General features: G+C 38.4%; 1 protein-coding gene across 2 annotated transcripts; it reads right to left on the reverse strand.

Moving 5' to 3' along the window:
* Nucleotides 1-748: 748 nt before the first annotated feature.
* pms1 (PMS1 homolog 1, mismatch repair system component) lies at nt 749-23,386 on the reverse strand. Of its 2 annotated transcripts, XM_085374448.1 has the most exons (13): nt 23,205-23,386; nt 22,711-22,893; nt 22,513-22,615; nt 21,222-21,385; nt 14,206-14,322; nt 11,588-11,710; nt 11,334-11,480; nt 10,946-11,230; nt 10,458-10,897; nt 5,324-5,782; nt 5,045-5,175; nt 1,036-1,184; nt 749-949 (listed from the first exon to the last, which is right to left on the reverse strand). In XM_085374448.1, the coding sequence occupies exons 1-13, from the start codon at nt 23,334-23,336 to the stop codon at nt 749-751; spliced, it is 2,634 nt and encodes an 877-aa protein (XP_085230574.1). In that variant the 5' UTR covers nt 23,337-23,386. The 2 variants fall into 2 exon arrangements, with proteins under 2 accessions (XP_085230574.1, XP_085230573.1); XM_085374447.1 differs by having other exon boundaries at nt 1,036-1,196; nt 10,458-11,230.
* Between the last annotated feature and the right edge of the window lie 585 nt (nt 23,387-23,971).

Below are 23,971 nucleotides of genomic sequence, written 5' to 3' on the forward strand. Positions count from 1 at the left end.
CAATGCCATTCATTGACTCCCCTGGCCGATAGTGGCTCAAGAGTTGGCAGTTCGTCTTGCAATCGGAAGGTTGCCGGTTCAAGCTAATCTTGGACAGTTTCGGTCGTTGTGTACTTGGGCAAGACACTTCACCTACCGCCTACTGGTGATGGCCAGAGGGGCCGATGGCGCGATGTGGCAGCCTCGCCTCTGCCAGGGCAGCTGTGGCTACAACAGTAGCTTGCCTCCACCAGTGTGAGAATGAATGAATAGTGGAATTGTAAAGCGCTTTGAGGGTCTCGAAAAGCGCTATATAAATGCAATCAATCATTATTATTATTTCCAAAGTGAGTCAATTCCATAGACTCCCATGTTAAAATGTCCAACATAACAGCATAAACATGTTTACAGCCTTATACAAAAAGAGTTTTGATATTGTGAGAACATTCCCTGTTTACCTGTCATCAAGAACTTCTGAGCCAGTCTAATCTCGATTCTTCCACCAAAGCATCACCCAATTTTTTTTGAGGCTCTGTGGAAATCAGAGACCACATTATATGCTGAATTTCTTTTTATAGCAGTTCTGAGTCTAATCAAATCTTGTTATTAACAAAACCAACAATACAAGTTTCAAAAAACACATTTCATGATTGCCCAAAGCCCAGAAATTGGGAAAAATATATTTATTTTATGTATTCTGGTTATAACAAATTGACAACACTCATCTACATTATAATGAAAAAGCAATTTTAATGATATTGTCAGTTTGTTAGAGCTCTAAAGGTCTCAGCAAAGCCTTCACTTCCTGTTCTGTCGTAGGAACGTCAGTTAGGTGCTGAAGAAAAGGGCGTCCATGGATGCAGGTGTGGTTGGCGCCACCCAGCTGCTGTTCCATCCGCAGGAGGGTTTCCTTCACATCTTCTCTAGATAAATTTGTAGGCAGCTGCCGGGTAAGTCGGACTGCTTCACCCTGTGAGGGAAAAAATTCGAATTAAATTAAACAGCAAAAATATCACCGTGATGCTGTGTTCATTTTGTACTCAGAGCAGCTCTCACTTGTAGATAGTTTGTGACTTTCAATGGCCTACACTCCCGCACAGTTCTGGCTTTCTTGTGAAGAACTGCAGTCAGGATCTCCCTGAGGTCCTCCACACCGAGGAAAGGCACGCAGTCTGCCATTGCTGTCACTTCCAGATGTCTCTCGGCTGATGTGACGCCTGGCCAAAATAAGCAGAAAACAAGGATTAATATACTGCAGACGCTAGTACTATCTCCAGGAAAGAATAATAAATAAATATTGTGGTTTACAGCCGAACTGTTGACCAAGTCAAACAAGCAGAGGGCCAAATGGAGTGTTAAATGACTAATAGAAGCCCCAGCAGACTGGAAGGAAGCTGTCTTGTAGGGTGGAAGAATGATGGCTTCTCATTTCACGAGGAAATACTGCGAATCATGCACAATTTATTATTTTTAATACACAACTTTGGATGGTAAAAAAAAAGAAAAAAAAAAGAACAAACCCAGAGAGCCAGGGACAATTTGAAATATCTGTGCAGAGAAATACTGCAGGGTTCAAATCATTCTCTATTCTATTAAATATTTATATGAAAATAATAGCTTAAAACAATAAAATTACCTACGGCAGTAACACATTTACTTTATATTCAGATTTAATTTAAAATATCAGAAAAATTATACACAAGTTTTGGAGGATATTTTCAAGAATATAACAAAAGCAAAAGAAACTCAGCAGATTTCGTGCACTGAAAACATCTTACATGCACCGCTGCCTTCAGTCCAAGCACACCCACAGAGGCTGGCAGTGCCAAATGAAAATTCCTGGAATTTTTTAAAGGGCAACAATTCTCATCACCTGCACACTGGGGTACAAACCTACTGTGAGACCACGCTGTCGGGCAGAGAGCCAATGTCAACTGAGGTGAACCATTCCAGCAACAAAAACAACCAATACTCACAGGACATTGTATACCCTCTGCAGGCAAATATTGAAGAGGTAACATCAAAGCATGGATGAACGAGGTTCAACTGAGGAAGTCATTCTACTTTACTCTGACATCATGTTTAAACATTTGCTGGGATAAATCCTCGAAGTCTTATTTAATAGTCTCATTTCTTTCGCTCATTTACAGGTCCACATTTTTATTCTCGGTCTCTATTAGAGTAGCTCTGAATGATTTACAGTTCAAAACAATATTTTGAACTGTAAAGTTGGGCTTGGTGCTGATGCTAAATTCATCTACTGCCTTAAACAAGACCCCATAGATTTGAACTACAGCCTGGATATAAAATAAAATATAAACATTCTGTGTCTAAAAAGTAAAGTCAACACTGACATGCCTTAAACCTGCAGTCTTTCCAATAGCCAGCAGGGAGCAACTCTTGACGAGCAACATTTTAGGAGCTGGTCTTACTTAAGGAATTTAAGGTGAGTTTAGGTGACGTGGAGGCAGAAGCTAAAGTAATATTCAGCCAATTGTTTTTCTTGAATATTAATAACCCTGTTTTTTGCCCCAATATAAAGACTTACACTGATGTTTTCAGTGTCAATAAGATTACTCATAGATTTTGGTAGTTTTTGTATTTTGCAGTTTATGGCCTTTACATTTAGTATGCTTGTAGTACACATTTGGTATACTATTATGTATTTTTGTGTGCCTTACTAGTCTACGCAACCACCATTGACTGTACTGTTGTTTGTCTTGGCCAGGAAACTCTCCCCAATGACAATGACAAAGGGATGCTTTTATAAAAGAAAGCCTCAAATCAGAAGTAACTGACCCTCTGGTATAACTCTCAAATGTGCACCTTAAACCAGATAATTTTTAAGCTGGAGTGGAAATGGCATCTTACTAATTTAGAAGATCATCATTTAGTTTGGAAAAATAGTTTGTTGCACTACAATAAAATCCTCCATAAAGCTAGAACATCTTACTATTCATCAGATTGAAGAAAATAAGAACCCTAGGTTTTTTCACCACTGTAGCCAGGCTGACAAAGAGTCAGAGCTCTTCATGAATTTATTCACAAATAACATTTTAGCCATTAGAGATTAAATTATTTGTAACCATCTCATAGATGTATGGTAAACCATTTCTCTCTGATTCATTTTTCTGAGTTAACTTCAGTGATTACTTTCTCCTAATCACCAACGTGTCTCCTAGACCCCATTTCTACAAGACTGCCCAAAGAAGTCCTACCATTAATTACTGTTTTAGTCTTAAATATGATCAGTCCATCTATTACTGGATTACTTACTACAGACCTTTAGTAATTCACTAATTAAAGCTATCATTTGACCCAGCTGTCTCAGCAACTCAAGCTAAACAGAGAGTCTTCTTCACACACTAAGGTTAATTATGGAGTTCCACAGGGTTCTAGGACCAATTCTGTTTACATTACACAGAATCTATCTGTGTAATGTAAACAGTATAATTAGAAGGCACAGCATACAATTTCATTACTATGCAGATGATACCCAACTTTATCTATCTATGACGCTAGATAACACACACCAGTTAGTTAAGCTGCAGGAATGTTTTAAAGATATAAAGACCTGGATGACCTCAAATTTTCTGCTTCTACAATGAGATAAAATTGAGGTTATTGTTCTCGACCCAGAAAAGCTTAGAAACAAGATTTTAAGCCGATACTTGATTAAAACCAATGGATAGTATTTCCTTGGCTTCCAGTAACACCGTGAAGAACCCTGGAGTCACTTTTGATCAGGATATGTCCTTCAAAGTTCATAATAAACAAACATGTAGGACTGCTTTCTGTCGCAGAGTAAGGGTGAAAAACTAGTCAATGCATTGATTACTTTTAGGCTGGACTACTATAACTCATTATTATCAGGATGTCCTGAAAGCTTCCTAAAAAACCTTTAGTTGATCCAAAATGCTTTAGCAAGAGTACTGACAGGGACTAGAAAGAGAAAGAATTATTCTCCTATACTGGCTTCTCTTCACTGGCTCGAATTTAAAATCCAGAATGAATTGAACTGAAGTAAACACAATTATGTTTTTGATGAAGTATTTTCAGTATTTATATCAGACACATTAAGAGAGGCACTCAAACATACCTGAATAGAAACTAAAATGTGAGGTTTCTACAACAGAAAAGGTGGTGGTAGAAATAAAACTTCCACAGGGAAGGAAAAAACTTTTAAAAACATTATTGTTAGGTCTCAGTGACCACTGAAAATTAGTTTAGATACTATTTGAATATCAGGACCACTTCCAAGTGCTGAGACTTGATTCTAGAAGGATTTTACTTATACCAAGATTACTGCATTATTTGGCTGTTAACATTTACCACAATATCTCACAAATTCTTCACCCTTTTCATTGTTGAAATGCATAAAGTTAAGTAATCAATCAGTAATTTTGGCAAGTTTAAAATGAACATTTGGAGGTTACTACTGAAAACTCTTAAAAAACAAAAACACTAGAATTGAGAATTTATTGTTTAACATGATAAACAACCTTGTGAAAGACTGGGTGTTTTTCATTTTACCCGCAGCTAATCCGACACAGAGAAACTCTGTCAGACATAATTGCCTGTAATCCCGTTACGGGGACTGTAGGTTTGACATTTCTAACTGCTGAACTATGACATTAACAAAAGCATGAGTCACAAAACAAGAAACTTCTTGCACACAACTTGTTTACTTAGTGGACTTTTTGTTTGCAATATTTACATTTTCCTCATGTAGCCTGGAGATTAATATTATTGAATTTTATCATCATCCTCATGATTTGTTCTTGTAATTTGAATTCTGTGGAGCTTCTGCTTTTATTTTTAGCACCCTCTATGGGTTATGTAGGTAGATTGCCAGGAGTGGTATTTATTTCAGGCTGATTGGATTTGTCAGACCCTGATGAAAGCTTAAAGTTGATATGTGTTGGTTTATTTTTTTCTTCCAAGCTGTTCAAAGAATAAAATTAATCTCTCTTTTTAACAGAAGCCAGAGTACCTGAGTGGTTTTCTGGGGTAATATCCTCATAAAATAATGTCAAGCAACTTTTCCTGGATTTATTCTTTGTACCTGGAGTGAGTTTGACTTTAAAACCATTTGCCACAAGCCTAGGATCAGAAAAGAAGGCGGCTCCATTCAGCTCCGGGCTTTGTTTCTCCATGCTGCACAAAGCCTCTGTGTATTCAGCCCCTCCAAGGCTTCTAAAAAAGAGAAAAAGAGGATTTTAACATACATACAAAAAACAAAGGTAAAAATGCTTCTTTCGTACTTAGCTCTCATATATGTGCATACATTTATACAAAGAAAGTGGCTGTGCACTTTGCTAGTGAAACGTGAGTGATACGTTACCCATCTGTTAACTGTATAGGGTTCTGCAGACTCGCTGCTGGAAGTATATTATTCTCTAGAAGTCTCTTAAACAGCAAAGCTTCCTCCACTCGAAATGGGTTTAACAACATGAGCCTCTGACCACATAAAATGACCCAGGCGCTCTGAGAGGCCAGCCGGTTTACAAGACGGAGGCCCTGCGGCGCTGCGCTGCTCTGGGATGAGAGGCGCTGAAGCTGCAGCCGCAGGGCAGCCACGCTGCAGGGGAGGGGCTGTGAGGGCTTAGGAGCAGGGTTCTTCATCTTCTTCTGAGGCTGAGCGGCGAAGAGCTCATCCAGCAGCTGCTGGTTGGACAGCGGGGCCTTACGTTTCTGACCCTGCATATGGCTCCTCACACCAGGCTCTCTGGGGCCCTCAGCTGAGGCCAACTTAGTCCTTTGTTCATGATGTTCCAGGTGTTTTTTTGCCTTCTCTTCATACCTGCAGAGTTAAACCAAGCCTTGTAATGGTAGTTATGGCTGTTTCTGCTATTAAATCAAAACCTCTTTTCTAAAAAGTGTGCATAAATGAAACAAAGAGAATGAAATGAGATCAGCATAAACGTGTATTTTTAGTTGAACATAGTGGAAAAACATGTCAAACATTGAAAAGTTGGGATGGGGCAAACAGAAGACTGTAAAAGAGGTGGTGGAGTATCTCACAACTAATGAGGTACAGGACTAGCCTGACTGGGTTGTTTTTTGTTGTTCTGTTTGTTTTTTAAAAGCATCCCTGAGCAGACAGGTCTTTCAGAAGTATTTAAGGGAGTATCTACAGATTGTTCATGAGTTCAACTAATTAGAAATAACTTTTCTTGATGAAAACAACAACAACAACAACAAAAACCCTTTTTTGGTCATATACAGTTAATAATATCATAAAAGATGGAAATGCAGAGCAGGGATGTCAGACTCATTCTGCTCATGACCAAACCAAGCCAGTTTAATCTCAAGCTGGCCAGACCAGTAAAATCATTATCTGGAACAGCTGTACATGTAATGAAGTCTGGATTCTGAACCATTCATTTACAAAACAGAGAAGAATAAGTGCAATTTGAACAATATTCTGTCTCAGTTTTTGATATTAAACAATTTACTGTGGTTACAAAGAAACACTACTTTGCTGTTATAAAGCAGGTTGTAGATAATGTCTTTATCTGAAAAAAGGCTGCAAAACTAACATAACAGACTGTAAAAAGCTCAAAAACTGTGCTCTGTCAATCTGAATATTTTGTACTTTGTGTGCCAGATTCAACACTTCAGCAGCTGGAGCTTTCAGCCGGATATAGTGAAATCTCTGCAAGTAGCAAAACTAAAAAACCAGTACCGAATGTTCACAGTATTCAGCCTTTGGAAAGTACATCATTAAAATCAGACGTGTGGTGGAAATCACTGCACATGCTCAGTAAAAAACAGGGTCAGTGAACACAGTTCACCACTTCTTCCATAAAAGTCAGTTAAAATTTATCCATATAAAGATAAAAATAAGATAAAAATGACCTATGATCTCTCTCGGGAGGAGATTTTCTCTCAAGAAGAAAATTAATTCTTGAACTATTTGCCTACACAATCATTTAAAGAGTGGTGAACTGGTCAAACAGTCAGCTTCTTTAGGATCCCAGCCTCTCTCTCAGTCTTTGAGAAATACCACATACTGTAAGCGATGAAAGCCCAAAATAAATGCTAAGAAAAGGTTTTCGCCCACACATTCTTACAGAGCAGCTCCGATCTTCTGAAAAACTTAGCTTCTCCAGGATGCTCTTTTTATTACCAATGACATTAGGAATTCACCTAACCAGCTCTGAGATATTTCATTAAAAAAAAATTGTATTTCCTTTTTTTTAGCATAACACACTAAGTCGTTTTTTTGTTGCTTGTCACATCATTCAAATGATGTATATTTTTGCAAATCATTGTAATCCGCTTTTCTTTACAATGTACACAGCATCTCAAGGATTTTTTTTAATGGGGTTATAAATTACATCATGAGTACCACTTTGTTCCCAAAGATCATGTTGAGAAGTTGACACCAGGGTACATTGGGTGCTTTCCTTAACAAAATAGTAATTTTATCAACTCCTATTTCCATATACTGCATCTGAGCATTTGGTCTGATGCTTTACCACCTCATTATTTAAATAGCATGTTTCACAAATTCATGTTAGCGTGCCACTTAAGTGAAAGGTGCAGAGTTATCTTATTTCACGGTTAAGACAGCAGTACAGTGAAACACAAGTCTGAACAGATGTCATTTTCCATATGCTCTTCCATACCTTATTAAAAGATCCTATAATCTGCTGATGCACACTTTCCAACCTTGCAATTACTTTAAATTGGTATGCAGCAATCTTACATAATTGGGTTCAAATGTTTGCAACACAGTGTAATGTAGTAGCTCAGCAGTTAGAAATCAAATTCTGACATGTACGAGTGCATCTGGGACAGTTTCTAAGTCACTAATGACAAATTGACAAATGACTGAAAAGTACTGCACACATTTAATGCAAACCTTGAGCCAGGAGGATGACAAACTATTCTACCAATATTACCGTCACTGGAACAATAGGTCAATAATAGCTTAAGGGTTTAAATCCCGGCCAGGGAATGCATCCAGTAAGGGTTCCCCAGGCTAGGACCTGCCATGCTACTCAAGGTTACTTTGGAACATGATAAGAGACTTGTAACTGAAGCCACGCTAGCTCAGGCATCACCTGGATTAATAAGGTCTGGGTCAGGAACCAGGATATACTGATGAAAAGTGTGCTTTTGGAACAAGGCTATGGCATAAGCTGGCATGGGATGACAATAGGGAACTGTTGGAAAGATACTTTGAATGCAACTCCAGTTAAGGAGGAAAATGAATGGGAGAGTGACCCCCAAACTGGGAGAGTGGCTCCAACAGATTCCAGGAATGAGATGTCCAAAAAAAGCATAGTCCCAGGAACAGTAAAGATACTGCCCTAGACACTCAAGTCCCCAAGCCCCTGGTAGAGGAACTGAGATTGAAGGACAAACAAAGAGCACCCGGAGGGCAAGTGGGGAATTTTTTTAAATGTATATGCACATTTTATTTCCAAAAGTATTTGCTTGTGTACCTTCACATGCATATACACCTGAATGGCATCTCATTCTTAATCCACAAAGTTTATAATAATGTGGGCCTTTCATTGCTAAGATAACAACTTCAACCCTTCGGGGAAGGTTTTTCATAAGGTTTAGGAGTGTTTACTGGAATTTTTGGAAATTCTTCCAGAAACACATTTGTGTGGTAAGACACTGATGTTGGTTGAGAAGGCCTGGCTCAGTCTCCGCTCTTATTCACCCCAAAGGTGTTCTATTGGGTTGAAGTCAAGACTCTGTGCAGGCCAGTCAAGTTCTTCCTCACCAAAGTCAGTCACCCATGTCTTTATGGACCTTGCTTTGTGCACTGGTGTGCAGTCATGTTGGAGCAGGAAGGGACCATCTCCAAACTATTCCCACAAAGTTGGGAGCACGAAATCGTCCAAAATGTCTTGGTATTATGAAGCATTAAGAGTTCTTTTCACTGGAACTATGGGGCTGAGCCCAACTCCTGAAAAACAACCTCACACCATAATCACCCCCTCTACCAAACTTTACACTTGACACAATGCCAGTCAGACAAGTACCGTCTCCTGGCAACCAGCAAACCAAGACTCATCCATCAGACTGCCAGACAGAGAAGCGTTCATCACTACAGAGAACGTGTCTCCAATGCTTTAGAGTCCAGTGGTACCGTGCTTTACAGCATTGCATCTGACACTTGTGTTTGGTGATGTAAGGCTTGGCTGCAGCTCCTTAGCCATGAAAACCTTTTCCATAAAGCCCTCTATGCACATGTCAAGGCAGACGAGCTAATCTGAAGGCCATATGAAGTTTGGAGGTCTGTAGCGTTTGACTTGGTAGAAAGTTGGTAACCTCAGTGCTTTATGCCCCTCAGCATCTGCTCTATGGTTTTATGTTTTCTACCACTTTGTGGCTGAGTTGCTGCTGTTCCCAATCACTTCCACTTTCTTATAATACCACTAACAGATTACTGTGTATTATTTAGTAGCGAGGCAATTTCACGACTGGACTTGTAGCACAGGTTACATCCTATCGTGGTACCAAGCTAAAATTCACTGAGCTCCTAAGAGCGACCCATTCTTTCACAAATGTTTTCAGAAGCAGTCTGCTTGATTTTATACACCTGTGGCCATGGAAGTGACTGGAACACATGAATTCAATGATTTGGATGAGTGAATACTTTTGGAAATGTAGTGTGCAAGTATTTTAACCCTTTTTGGATGAATATTTAATGAGACTATCTTCTTATATCTTGTATCTTGCTGACAGGTATTTATATTTTATAACTTATTAAATAATGCGCATAACTGGCCAAGGACTGCAAAGAGAGGTAAGAGCTAAGGCAATTTTTTCATCTTTTTGTGCATTATCCTTTCAAATTCAAGAATAAAACTAAACATTTGCTTTTTTTTCTGTTTATTTATTTTAACATATCCGTCCTCATCTAACCTTCATTAATGCCAATCCTTTGACTCTGAGGGGAGCCGGGGTCAAACACAAATGCTCATTACCTCCATGTGTGCTGCGCCAAGTCTGCCCTTGACTAGCCAACTATGTGTCAGTCCTCATGCCACTTATGCGGTGTAAGTGTAGGTGAGATTTTTAAGTGGACAAAGGGACATGTGCGAGTCTAGAAATGGTCTCTAATTAAAATTGAGTGAATAGGAGTTTATATCAGTGAGTATAAATTAAATCAGTAGTTAATGCCTGTGTTTAGTCGATATGCATGGAAAGAGAAAACAAACTTGAAGCTTTAATTTGCCAAATTTAAATAGAAATGAGATGTGACCCTCTGGACAGACCAAGAGGGGACATATCATCATTAGGAATACCTGTTGCACTACGGAAATCTATGTTACCTCACCCACTATTAGGCAAAGTTGTGTGGAAATTAGAAATACAGCTCGTATCAATAAAATTTCCACAGCAGGCCTCTCACATGCAAATGGCAGGTCAGACTTTCCTCTCTTCCATCTCTGCCTTGCAAATAACAAGAGATGGAAACTCAGAAAGGTGAAGGTCTGGAAACTCACTTCTTACGGTCTTCCTCCCTCAGATTTTTCCACCTCTCATGGATAGCGACGCTGATGTCCTGCAGGCTGGCTGTGGGTTTCTCTCTCAGGACCTCAGCTCTGGCTTCCTTCTCAAAAATAGTGACAGGAGACAGCGGTGCCCTCATGGTGCGGTTGCTGATCATGTCATAGGCTGTCAGGGCAGCTCGCTTCTCCGTGATGGCATTTAATGTCTTTTTGCTTGAGCTGCTCTCACTCATGGCCTCATCTGGGACAGAGTGATTCTGCTTTGTAGGTCGATGAATTATGACAGGCTGCAGGGGTTCTCCTGATACCGGGTCAGTAAGAGCGGTCCCCCGGCTCCAGTCCTCAGCTGAAATTTGGACTTTGCTTATAGTTGCAGCTGTCATTTTATTGTCCACAAGTCTCTCCGGGGATTTGCTTGCTGGCTTTGTCACCGTCTGAGACATTTCATCATCATAAAGAGAAAAGTTAGACTCAAGATCAGCTGGAATCTGGTTTACAATCCAGTCATCTGCTATAGAAGAAGAGGAGCTGCAGTTTGAGGCCTGGCGGTCCAGCGAGGTGTCAGCACTCGATTGTTTGGGTCCGTCTCTGGGGACGCTATCATTGCTGTGACTATTCTCTGCATTTCGTTCACTGTCAGCCTGCAAAGGACTAGATGGCGAAGGAAATGGCTCAGAGCTGAGGTGTTTGTCAGCTGGGAGATCAGCGTTAGGCCGAAATCCATAGAGAGAAACCAGCAATGCCTCTATTGCAGTCAATACAGTCTCCTAAAAAACAGATGACAAAAGGTCAATTTCCTTTCTCAGGAATCTCTACAGCCAAACAAATAAACTACAACTCACTTTGATTAAGTTTGAGCTTTGTGGTTACCTTGTTATGAAGAAGAACCTGAGTCTTGTCTGGTGTCAGATTAACGTCCACCGATGAAGGTGGAACAGAAATTTTAAGCATAAGGGTGGGATATCGATTTCTGGCTTGGTCGTCTGCATACTGAGCAGTATAGTGCTGACGCAACAGCTGATGGCCAATCACAAAAAAATAAAATTTGCAGAGAAACAAATAAACAAAAAGTTTTTAATCCATAAAAATGTATTTATTGATTGTTTTATTCAAAATGAGTTTACCTTCATTATTTCTTTGTGCTGGACTGGCCGGTTGTTGACAAATATAAATGTTTTGTCAGGGTTAGATGTGCTCGTAGAGGAGTAATCAGCTCCAGGCTTTGGGAAAAAGCCCTCCAAAAGAATCTGAGAAAAAGAAAAATTAGTTATCCAACACAAAGAAGGCTAATAAGAAAAGGCATGCCATGCATTAAAAACTAGAAATAAGTCAAACAGGAATAAAAATCCAAAAAGAAACAAAAGCACTATAACATCATTCATCTATTTTCCACCGCTTGTATAGGATGTACAGCAGTCTAAATAAAGATCTTGCTCTTCCCATTACCTCCCCAAGCTCTTTCAAGGTGATATGGAGATGTTCCCATGCCAGATGAGGGCGATCGTGGCTCAAGAGTTGGGTGTTCGTCTTGTAATCGGAAGGTTGCCGGTTCAAGCCCCGGCTCAGACAGTCTCGGTCGTTGTGTCCTTGGGCAAGACACTTCACCTACTGCCTACTGGTGATGGCCAGAGGGGCCGATGGCACGATATGGCAGCCTCGCCTCTGTCAGTCTGCCCCCAGGCTACAACTGTAGCTGCCTTCACCAGTGAATGAATAGTGGTATTGAAGGGTCCCAAAAAGCGCTATATAAATGCAATCCATTAATATTATTATTAGATGAGATACATAATCTCTCCAGTGTATCACTGGTCTGCCCCAAGATCTTATACCAGTTTGGACATGTTACAAAACACCTCACTTAAAGGGGGTTTACAATGCTAACTGGTCAGATGCCATCTGGCTCTTTTCAGTGCGGAGGAGCAGTGACTCTACTCTGAGTTCCCTTCAGAAGAAGCTCACTTTTGCCATCTTATTCTTTCAGCCATCTATTGCTTGTGGCCAGGTGAAGGTAAGACCAACCAGGTTTAAGACATTGGCTTCACTTTTCATAAAGTCTCTCCTCACACTGTGGCAGAGGAGCACTAAAGCCACATTTCCATTTCGTCTCTCTCTAATTCTGCACAATTCTGTTGTCCATATATTAAGGTTATGATATTTTACGGGTTAAAATGATCAGACTCATAAAAGAGGACCAAAGTTCCCTCTTCTACATGCAGGCCTGTTTTTGGTGTTCAGCATTTTCCCATTAAAACTCAGCATCATACATGATGACCTTTCACCCAAAATCATGCCAGAGGAGGTCCTAATGAGCTAAAATCGACGACTCAGCATAAACCTCAACAACTGTACTTAAAACTCCATTATGAATGCAAGCTAGTAAGAAATTATGGAAAACTATTAATGTTCAGCAGATCGCGAGGAGTCAACAGCTATGCTTGTTTCCACATGGTCTCAGGCTCATTATTAGCAGCAGCGCACGCCAATGAAGTTAATAAATGAACTGCTGTTTCAGGTCAGGGCACACATGCGTTTCTCCATTTCTGCTCATTAGGGTCACTTTATGAGTGTACGAATGGCACCTCTGGCCCTAAAGGGCCTCGGCTATGTGTAGTCAAGCTGGCAAAAAGCGAGTGTCACATTTTGTTCTGCAGAGGAACAGCTCTTACAGCTCTCCCCTAGCGAGGCTGGAGAAATTGTCAACCCGGTCCCCTTGATCACTGAAGCTTTGTTCTTAGGGACAAGGTGGAGAAAAGTTCCCTTTCATTGCTACGGGGAGTAAGAGGAAAAGGTGAAAGGTTGTTCTCATAACCGGGCACCAAGCAGGAAAATAACAACAACAAAGGGGAAAATGAGAGAGAAACAGGGTGAAAAGGGCTGCTCCATATCTGTCAGAATAGATTAGTTTGGAGCCTGACAGCAGGTAGGAGCCACATGACACCTACCGTGACCAAGCAGAAAGTTACAGCTCGACGGTAATTCAATTACAATCTGCAGAGCAAAGCTTAGCTAACAAAAATCACTCAGCCCTCATCAGGAAAGAACTCAAGAGAAAAGGGCAAAGAAATTGTTGGCCAGCCACCAACTGACCACATTTGCTGGCTTGAGCCCAGGCGTTCATGATGAGGTTATTAGCTCACAATCGAGTATAACGTGCATGCTCCCATTTGCTCTGCAGAAATTATCCATCATATCCAGGCATTAAATGTAGTATTGGCAGCTAAGCCTAAGGTCCTAAGGTCGTAATCATTAATCATCACCAGTGCAGATCTGGTTATTTTTAACTTGTTTTCAAATATTTTCTTAGGTTTTTGAGCGCTAGTGTTGCATAACATTAGCAACACTGACTCTAAGAAGTCCTGTTATGCATGCTGCAATGTTACACAATATTTTAACTGATCTGGATCTCAGGATGTGTTTGTTGACATCAAGCTTTCAAGGTGAGCGAGGGGAAATTGTGCTTTTCGAACACAAACGTCTGCGTAATGAAGGGCAACGGGGCCACAGGAGAAACAGCATGAGGTTCTAGCAATGAGTAGATGTGTGCGCTTGAGGCGGGACAGGGGCAGTGTGCAGATCTGAACTCATGACAATCGTCCGTCAGGGTTCTGTGTACTTCATGCCGTCTCTTTTGTTGCAATATTAAAATGTGAATTTGGGACACAAAAGGGTTAACAACCGTTTGTGTTCATCTTGCAGAATCGCTCAGCTTTTCTCCAGTTTCTACAGCTTCCCCTTAACTAACCTCCGGTTGCTCCTGGTGATGGTGGCAAGGGATCAAGTTGGCAATAGCACCGGGCCCCAGCGTGGCGAGGAGGGCGCTTCTGTTATCGGCCACTTTGGCCTTCTGCCAAAGGACCACCTGGAACGAAATGACACCCGTCCACCTCAATGAGTCCTCGTCAAGGTTATTACAGTTTTTATTTATTAGCTTTGACAATTTAATTTTCGATGTGACACATTTTTAAAGTGTTTTGATATTTTTTAAGTGCTATAGTCTGTGTTTTGGTCTTTCCTATAAAACTGAATTTTTGTCAGGGCTGAGGCTCAAAAAGGTCAGAAAAAACGTAGGAAAAGAAGAAACAAAGGAACCTTTGGTAAAATACACATATATGCACATAACAATATAGCCAAACAATAAAGAGTAATGAAACAGGAATTCGTAGTTAATTTAGTCTTGCAGGGCCAAGTTGCAGGTTGTCCAATGGTAGTTGGAAAAGACAGAAAAAGAAGGAAAAGCAAAATAGGTCCACTGTACCAAAAAGCAAGTTTCATCGACAATCACACTGTATAAACCCCCTAATGCTGTGAAAACGTTTAACATAATGTAGTAATTAAAGCTTGGACAAAAATTAAAATAAATAAATAAATTTAAAAAGATTTCCCCAAATAAATTTCTAAATGTGTAAATTTTTCAAATAAGTAATCAAGAAAAAAACTCAATGCTGTATTTTTAGCAGCACCACAGTTCAGAAAATATTTTAGGTGCAAAATATGTTAACATCAGTATGTGTCTACCAGTGAATTTATCTCCTGGGTGTTGATTTCTAAAAGCACACACTGTGTTGCAGGACGTGTCTCAGATATTAAATTAAAGTTGGCACCTATAAACGGATAACTCCTGTAAACAGTTCCTGAAGAAACTATGAAACATGACACAAGCCAAATGGCAGAGCTGGAGATAAAGGATAGGGGGCAACTAAGTGCTGATTGCACAAAATGGGTTCAGTACCCTCCCCTGACGAACTCCAAATTGATTTCTATGAAAGCTATATGGTGGTCGTGTGCTCCCTTCCCTGACCTGCACCGCCTACACACTTCTGTGTACAAACTGGCTGCAGCCTGAAACTGAAGCAGAGGTCAAGTCCGCAGCTGCGATCAGCAACTTAACTCAGGCATTATAATCACCCAAATCGCAGCCACAGTCAGCTGTATTTGTGTTGGGGTGCCTGATGGGTAAGAGACGAAAATGTCTATGTAATGAAACAAGTAAAAATAGCTTAAATTTGGAGTTGTGGTGAACAGGAGATCACACAACAAACTCTTCTGCATTGCGGATACTCCTGACCACTCTATTCACAGAAAGCAGCACTTTCTCCAGGACTCTGCTCCACTACTACAGGAACATGCAATATTTCTTTTTAATTTACTTTTTATTTATTTCCTTGTCTTGAGTGTAACCACTGGTTTGCACTTTATTGTGAACCCTCTGTATTTCCATCCATGAAAACATCTCTTGATTGTAGACTTTGACTTTGTGTCAAATGATACATCCACCTCCTCATCTAACCTTCTTGACTTCGTACGATGTTATGAAATTGTATTTCTTAACCATAGAAATTATTCTGTGCTCAACCACACTTGTCTTCTGTAATCTTTCAGCCTTTTCGGTGTTGCTGGGCTGGCTGGTGTATTAGTTCTTTTTAAGCCACTTCTATAGCTTTTGTTCTCTCTAATAGATGGATTTTGGTTTTTCAGCCTATCGATGACTTCATTCACTAGCATCTCATTGGATCTCATATTGGCAGTTTCAGTAAAAAGCTACCAAATGCAAGCACTTAGAATACTTTCAGATATTTGGTCTTTTTGGACTGTCATGAAATAATGAGGGAATAGGCCTCACCTGTTCCAATACTTTTCTTAAATCCCCATTTTCCCTTCATACAATGTAATGTGTACAGAGGCAAAGCTCCAAAAAAGAAAAACATCCTGGTCCAAAAACTGCATATAGTGCTTTTTGGATCATATTTTTCCGACATATTGTCATCATACATTAAAAATACTAACTCTTACATGATTCTACATATGAGAACCAAGAGTTTTGTTCCATGTTGTCATACTTTTACCTATTTAAGCCATCCATCCATCCATTCGCTTCCGCTTATCCTTTTTCAGGGTCACGGGGGGCGCTGGAGCCTATCCCAGCTGTCATAGGGCGAGAGGCAGGGTACACCCTGGACAGGTCGCCAGTCCGTCGCAGGGCCAACACACAGGGACAGACAACCATTTGCACTCACATTCATTCGCACATTCACACCTAGTGGCAATTTGGATTATCCAATTAACCTATCCCCACAAGCTGCATGTCTTTGGACGGTGGGGGGAAGCCGGAGTACCCGGAGAGAACCCACGCAAACACGGGGAGAACATGCAAACTCCACACAGAAAGACCCCGCCTGATGTTGGAATTGAACTCAGGACCTTCTTGCTGTGCGGCAACAGTGCTAACCACCGTGCCACCGTGCTGCCTATTTAAGCCATTTTTTAATATTTTTTAAATCATATTTTATTGTCCCCTTTAGTTCTCAATTAAGATGTTTTATTTTGCTAGACTTACTAAACTATGTATTCTGATTTTTTTTCTTGTGTTTTTATTTCTTTTTTGATGTTTTATTTACATTTTTACTTAAAAAAAATCTTCTTGTCTTTTGGGACATTTTATGTTTTGAAATAGTTGAAATAGTATTTTACTCTATTTCTCCATGTTATCTTACTTTATTTAAAAATGGTCACCTTTTCTTTTTTTTTTACTGCAACACAGGCCTTTCCAAATTTGGGGAATAAATTACTAAATATCTAAAATGGTACACTTCTAAATTATATAAAAAAAGACCAAACACGTCTCTGGTCTAAAACCAAATATCCCACAAAATGACTTCTTTTTACTTTTCAGTTTTTCACGCTGGAAAACATGCAACCTGAATATAACTAATGAGAATTAATAACTGTTGTTAGGTCAGTGTTTATTTATGATCCATCTCTTCACAGTTAATTAAATGACATTAGACATTGTGAAAGATGATATATTACTTAAGTACACATGTTATTTATGTTCAGTTAAGCTTGTGTTAGTCAAACTCATCCAACAATCAAATTGCTACCATTTGCTAAAAGAGCCAAACAAACGGCAACACATGTTAGGGATTCACGCCTCTCAGAGCATCGATGTTTGCTCTTAAAGTAATTTGAACTATAGCATTCCCTGCAAGCCCAAACAATGATGTCTGCTACATCATGCTGTAATGTTCATGGATGCACTTGGTAACATTTTTCTTGCAGCAGCATCCAGAGGCACTGTGGCTTCAAGGCTGTAAATTGCCCCCAGACCAGGCATGAATTCAGTCCCTGGGTCTGGATTAATTTGTGAGTTTTCTTGAGAAAATCAAGATGACATTTCACATGTTTTTTTTAAATTAAATGTTATATGCATTTGTGAAGTGATGACGCAAAGTATTTTGCAATCAGGGCTGCTGCCTGATTAAAGTAAATATCAATCACAATTATTTTGGTAACTCTGGCAATTACAGTAATTTTTCTTAATGCAAAAAAACCCAAAAACAAAACAGCCGTAGATAAGAGTGAGACAATAACCCTGATAAGACACAGACAGTGCAGGGAAAGGCATACAAAAACGTCAGAGCCTTTGTACTAGGAATGAAATGAGAATCGATATTATGATTATTTAACACAATCATTCTCAGAAAACAACAGTGGATTTATTAAACTTTGAAAAATAAATAAAAGCATTAATATATTATTATTAGACTTCCATGAGCTTTAATTGTAATTCAACTAAATAAACTCAACACTACATGAATGCAGTAAATCTGCTGCAGGCTAGTGGGAATGTGGCAGGGAGTGAATCTGGAATTTTGTGATCAGGGGAAAAGTAAAGGAAACGGATGTGCTAAAAGCTAAAGCCAGAAAATGATTGGAAAACTGAATGTAGCACAATAATGTTTTGATCTATATTACCTTCTTTCAGTAAAAGGTGGAGGGTAAAAATATAGCTGAAATTAAAATTCAATTAACTGCACAGGTAAAACAGACCTTCCAAAAAATCCCTGAACTCAGATCCAGATTGACTCCAAAAGCCCCACTTCTGGTCGAAATTTTAAGCAAATTTCTTCATAAATGTTTAAGTAATCTTGCTACCAAACAAATCAATCAATCAAACAAATATTAGAGCTCTCTCACTTAATGACATTTACCACTAAAAGGGATCCTCAAATATGCAGAACATGCTCCCCTTAAATTGTTAGACATGTTGTCTAACAATTTAAGGGTTGTGTGTTTGTCATTCACAGAGGTTTTGTTTCAGCAATTAGTTGCATTAATTATACTATTTTGATCACCATCTGACAGACTGTTGCATCACAAGTATTTGTAAAATGTCTGCAGGTTTTATTGTACATCATCTAATCCTGTTTAAAGATTCTCAATCAAACATTTCAGAACAAAAGATTGAGTTCGAGTTTCTCAGATGTGACGTTTTTATTAGTTTCATTTATTCTATGTCACCATTTCTTTTGTATCTTTTGGTTTTGGACTATTTTACTTATTTATGTACCTTGAAGCCAACACGGATCAAAATCTCTTTTCTTTCTCTTTAAGAAAAAGTACAATAAATCGTACAAAATAAGTCATTCAAAAGAGATACGTTAAGATTTTCTGACATTACTAGAACCAAAAAGGATGAACATAAAAAATAATAAGGCAATTAATCAAAGCTTGAGCTGTTTCTGTTTAAACTCGGCTGTTTGAACCTTACTGGAAACAAATATATTCTTTTGCATGTTTTTATTTTAAGTTTATTTATTAATGAGTGAAATTTTTATCAACCTAAATGTAGAAAATGTTCACTAGTCTTGCAGTGTTTCGGTTCGTCTTTCTCGCCTTGATAAAATCTTTAGTGTTTCTGGAGCGCCTGTAGAAGCTAAATGAAGATTTTCCATCACACGTTAACAATTTCACAGCTCACCGACTCGCATTAGCACTGACAAGAAACCAGCAGGAGGCCAGAGACAATTTCTGTCTTCAAACAGGTCGGCCAAGCTCCTCGATATTTTCCTGTAATTGTCCGTTTACACATCTGAGGACACAACCACAAGGACAAAGGGCAAAAGATGCCCGAACATCTTACAGCTGTAAGGAAATCTGGATGGAAAAAAGAGTTTAATGGCTTTATTACTTGGCTCTCTCTTCCAGTATTTAATAAATTTTTTGTTTGATTTTTGTTAATCCCCCAAAATGGACCAATATACTACTCAATAAAAAAATACACTTGTGCATTAAAACTAAAACACATTACTTAATGCATTGCATTGTCTTTGCACCCCCCAGATACAGTAGGAGGAGTGATAGTAATGGCATTAATCAAAATAGTGAAGACAACTTAACTAACTGACAATCTAACAGTATCTAACAGTAATCCTAAAGAGGTTTTCAGAGTCTTGATACATGTCAGTGTTATCAAGATGGCTACAAAACAGTACATTTATTTTCAAATCCTTAATTTAATCAGTCTGTCTTACTGAGAAAGAGAACTCTTTATCAATAGAGACCTGTGTATAAAAAAGGTAAACAACAACACAGAGAACACACACATGCTGTGTTTTCATATCTTTGTGGGGACATCTAATTGACATAATGCTTTCCCTAGCCACTTACCCTAACCATCAAAAAATGAATGCCTAATCCTAACACTTAGCCTACACCTAACCGTAACCTAATTCTAACCCTGACACTAAAACCACATTTTGAGTCTCAAAAATGCCTTCAAACTTATGGGGACTTATGGGGATTTTGTCCCCATAAGGGCTGTTGGTCCCCACAAGCATAGTAGACTTCCAATTTTTGGTCACCACTAAGATATGTAAACATGGTCTCTCTGACACACACAACCACTCTCACACTCTATACATGGTCACAAATAAAGTGAAAGAGCTGCAGATACAGCAGCTAGTTGCATCTATAGTCCCATCACACATACATGCCATATTAATATATAAAAAACTGAAGGGGATTTTCAGCTAAAGGGAATGTCATCTGAAGGCTAAGGCGGACACCTAGTGGTTGCATCAAGCTAAAGCTTTAAATCAGGGTGTTTGTATACAAAGGTGTTGTGTTTTTTTTGTAACCACAGTGGAATATGACTGATACTCATCTCTATCTTTACTTGTATAAGCATCTTAATCACTTCCTGGCCAAACTTGCGTGTGACATTAATCTCCAGTAAAGCAGTAAAGAGTAATATGGTGTGACTATTAGGGAAAAGTGCAATGTTACTATTTCTGTGGTCTTAGTTTTGAACTGCCTGCTATGGGAATGGATCCATGTTACTTCAGAATTCATAAGTTTGCTGTTTGAATCAAGCTTCAAATTGGATTCCTCCATCAGCAGATGGAGGAATCCAATACCACCCTCTACCACCATCTGCACCACTTATTGGACAAGCTTACTACAATACAATACCTTAAGTTCTTTATTGCATTATATTTTGATTTTTATTCATTAAATACATCTTTCTTTTTTCTATTTAATTGTAATAATAATAAGGTGCAATAATAACAATGTGCAATAAGCATACACTTATTCTTCTATTTGTGTTGTGTTGTGTTTTCAATTTCATTGTACTATTGTATTATGTATGACTGTGAAATGACAATAAAGAGTTATCCTATCTTATCTTATCTTATTTAGACCTATTTTATTCTGTTATTTTTTATTTATTTTATTAAGCTTCTTTACTTAACAGTTTTAATTTGTCTTGGTATATAAATCTATGTTGCTGTTTTTCTTCTTTCATCAATCTTTCTTTTTCGTTGTATTTTTATTTGCATTTTTTGTGGCTTTTTTTTAAATTACTTTAATATCTGGTGTGTGCTCTGCCTTGCCTGTATGTACTAGCACTTTGTTTTTAAAGGTTGTATATAAGTAATGTTTATTTCTCTTCTTAAGTTGTGTGGACGAGTTACTGACCTTATTGTGAACGAGCATGAGTCTCAGCTCCGGTTTGATAATGGCGTAGGCCATCAGCAGATCCTGCACCTTCTTCAGCTCCTCTTTGCACTTCTTGTTAGAAGAGAAACACTGACGTCTCACTGGAAGGTTCTTAAAAAGTTTCATTACACTCACTGTCGTCCCTGCAAAAGAAACAGAACAGAGTAGGTGACCTAAAATTATATTTTCATGCAACAATTAGAGTTGATAATATGGCAGACAAAAAAATTGCAAAAATTAAAAGTATGTACATAAATAAAATACTAAATGTATTAACACACCAAAAATAGCCTAAAAATTATATCTAAAGTAAACTTAAAAACTGATGTAAACTGACATTTGTTTTCACTTGTTCTTGTATTTTTTTTACCTTTATTAAACTCGTCCATTGATTTATATTCCTGTTTTATTATTCCATCATTAAAGGACACTTTATACAATTAAACAATAAATAGAGTAACTAAACAGAGTATTTGTGTAATAGTAAATCTACTATGTTTTGCACAGTTATGGATGCAGACTTGCATTTTCCAATTTAACACACAATAAACAAGTGTACTTGTGTGATAGCATCACTGATTTATTATTTCCTATTTTTATAGATTTCCCTATTTATTTTTCTTTTTGTTACACATAACGAAGAAGAAATCCTTAAAAGAAGATTAAAAAGAAAATAGAGAAATAAATACACTTGAATTACTTCTATTTTATTTTTCTAAAGCAAATATAATCAAGTTAATCAATAAATGCACTAATCAATTAATTTCAAAATAAACTGGAAGTTAAACAGAGAGGAGAATAAGGAGAAAGTTTTTTTTTTTTTTTTTTAAATTTTGGTCCTCCATACAATCAATGTATTATTATTATTTATTTTTATCTTTCTTTATTATACTCCAATTTTTCCTGACCTTTGCTCTTCTCTATAGCGTTTACCTTACTGAACAATTTTTGGTTTGTCATATTTCATTTTAATTTTTCTTATTGAGCTAACCTATTTAAGAACTTTTGTGATGGGTGGTGTTTGATGTTTTTAAATTTTTATATTCATATTTCCATAAAAGTAAAACACTTCTATTTTTCCAATAATAATTCACGAACAGCACTGTTTATAATGTGTCTGCTGGCTGATTTTGTAAACATCAATATTAAGTTTCCTGCTCACCGGGATTAAAATAAATTCTGCCCTCATATCTGAAGCAACTTAATTTTCGTTTTTTAGATATTTTTTAAAAAGGAAGTTTTCCTTGTTGCTCTGCTGTCTGTGCCGTACCTTGACCTAAATGAGACGGCTTCTGGGAAACAATTTTCCCTGTCAAGTCCATTGTGTACTGGGTGCTGATTTCATCCTCCTCTGTCTTTGTGGTAACAGCCACCTGAAGGGAAATGACACAAAACTTCAGTTTAGCCACATTGAGGTGTCAGCGGCTGTAATTTACACAGCACGAGTGTTTGAGTTTTAATAGAACACCTCAGCCACGGCGCAAATGGAACCCAGCGCCTCCCCTCTGAAGCCGTACGTTTCCAGATGCTCCAGGTCTTCATGTCTGCAGATCTTTGAGGTGAAATGTCTCACAGCCATCACAGGAGTATCTACAGTTTTGATTCCTTGCCCATTATCACGAACCTCTACGCGGTCCAGGCCAAAATTTTCCTAAAATGTCAATAAAAGTAGTGCAACATGAAGGGAAATCAAACTCAAAGCTGTTACGATCTGAAGAGTGACTGCAGCAGCAGTCAAAATGCTCTAATATTAATGATTTATTTTCACTCACATCATTATTCATAATCATTGCATCATTAATGTTAAATAAATATGATAATAAATTCAAGTAAAATACACTAACAGGGGTAATTAACTGGAGGAAATCAGACTGGTTACTGCATTTGCTTCTGCATGAATCAAGGTTTTTAAATAAATTAATTTTTTCCCCCTGTAACATTAGCTGTAATTAAGTACTTTACCAGTTTAACATCAATGCTTGAAGCTCCAGCATCCAGGGAATTCTCGATCAGCTCTTTGACAACATTCACCACAGACGTAATGACCTGGGAGCTGGACAGCAGACGCACAGTGTCCGGGGGCAGCTGCTTCATGACTACAGTTATCTGCTAAGGTGAAACATCTGGATTTAGTGGCACATCTAGTCACAAGAATAATAGGAGAATAGCTGGCCAAGGGATAGCCCTTATAAACATGCTCCTGATCTTTCTTTTGATCCCTTGCAATAGTGGGTGACACCACATATTTGATTCGGTAGAGTATTATCCTGGATGTCCCCAAAAAGAGGATTTGTGTCCTCTGACCAATTTTATTGAATGTAATATTTATATGATCTTGGTTATCCACATTTTCAGTGGTGTCAGACTGCTTTAAGCTCATCAGATACATGCAATCTGCGCTGAAGTGGGGTGGACAAGTTCATAAAATTGTACACAAACATATAAAGAAAAACGTGTCCAAGTATTTCCCTTTCTTTCAGTGTACAGTACAAGAATATTCTTCAGTTTGTCGACACTCACTGTGTATTAGGGGCATGCATGATTCAAACTTTTTTAGTTTATTGAAGTCACTAATTAGATTTATTGTATTTATGTGATTTTTAAAAATCAGGAATCCTGTACAAAAATCTCAACCCAGAAACCTGCAGGTTACTCCCTAACTTCTTACACCTCCAGTCTTTATTTTAGCTGCCTGCTCAAACACAGCGGGCCATCCCATGTAAGTGTTT

This window comes from Diplotaxodon limnothrissa, linkage group LG16, assembly GCF_057381915.1.
Source record: "Diplotaxodon limnothrissa isolate DT_005_m linkage group LG16, D_limnothrissa_male_GT1.1, whole genome shotgun sequence".
NCBI classification, from domain to species: domain Eukaryota; kingdom Metazoa; phylum Chordata; class Actinopteri; order Cichliformes; family Cichlidae; genus Diplotaxodon; species Diplotaxodon limnothrissa.

Excerpts from the sequence above, each read along its gene's own strand:
- pms1 (XM_085374447.1), bottom strand. The coding sequence starts at position 23,336 with ATGAAGCAGCTGCCCCCGGACACTGTGCGTCTGCTGTCCAGCTCCCAG. Across the intron at positions 11,481-11,587 it reads AGCACAAAGAAATAATGAAG|CTGTTGCGTCAGCACTATAC; the intron begins GTAAACTCATTT and ends ATTGGCCATCAG. Across the intron at positions 5,783-10,457 it reads AGGGAGGAAGACCGTAAGAA|GTATGAAGAGAAGGCAAAAA; the intron begins GTGAGTTTCCAG and ends TTAACTCTGCAG.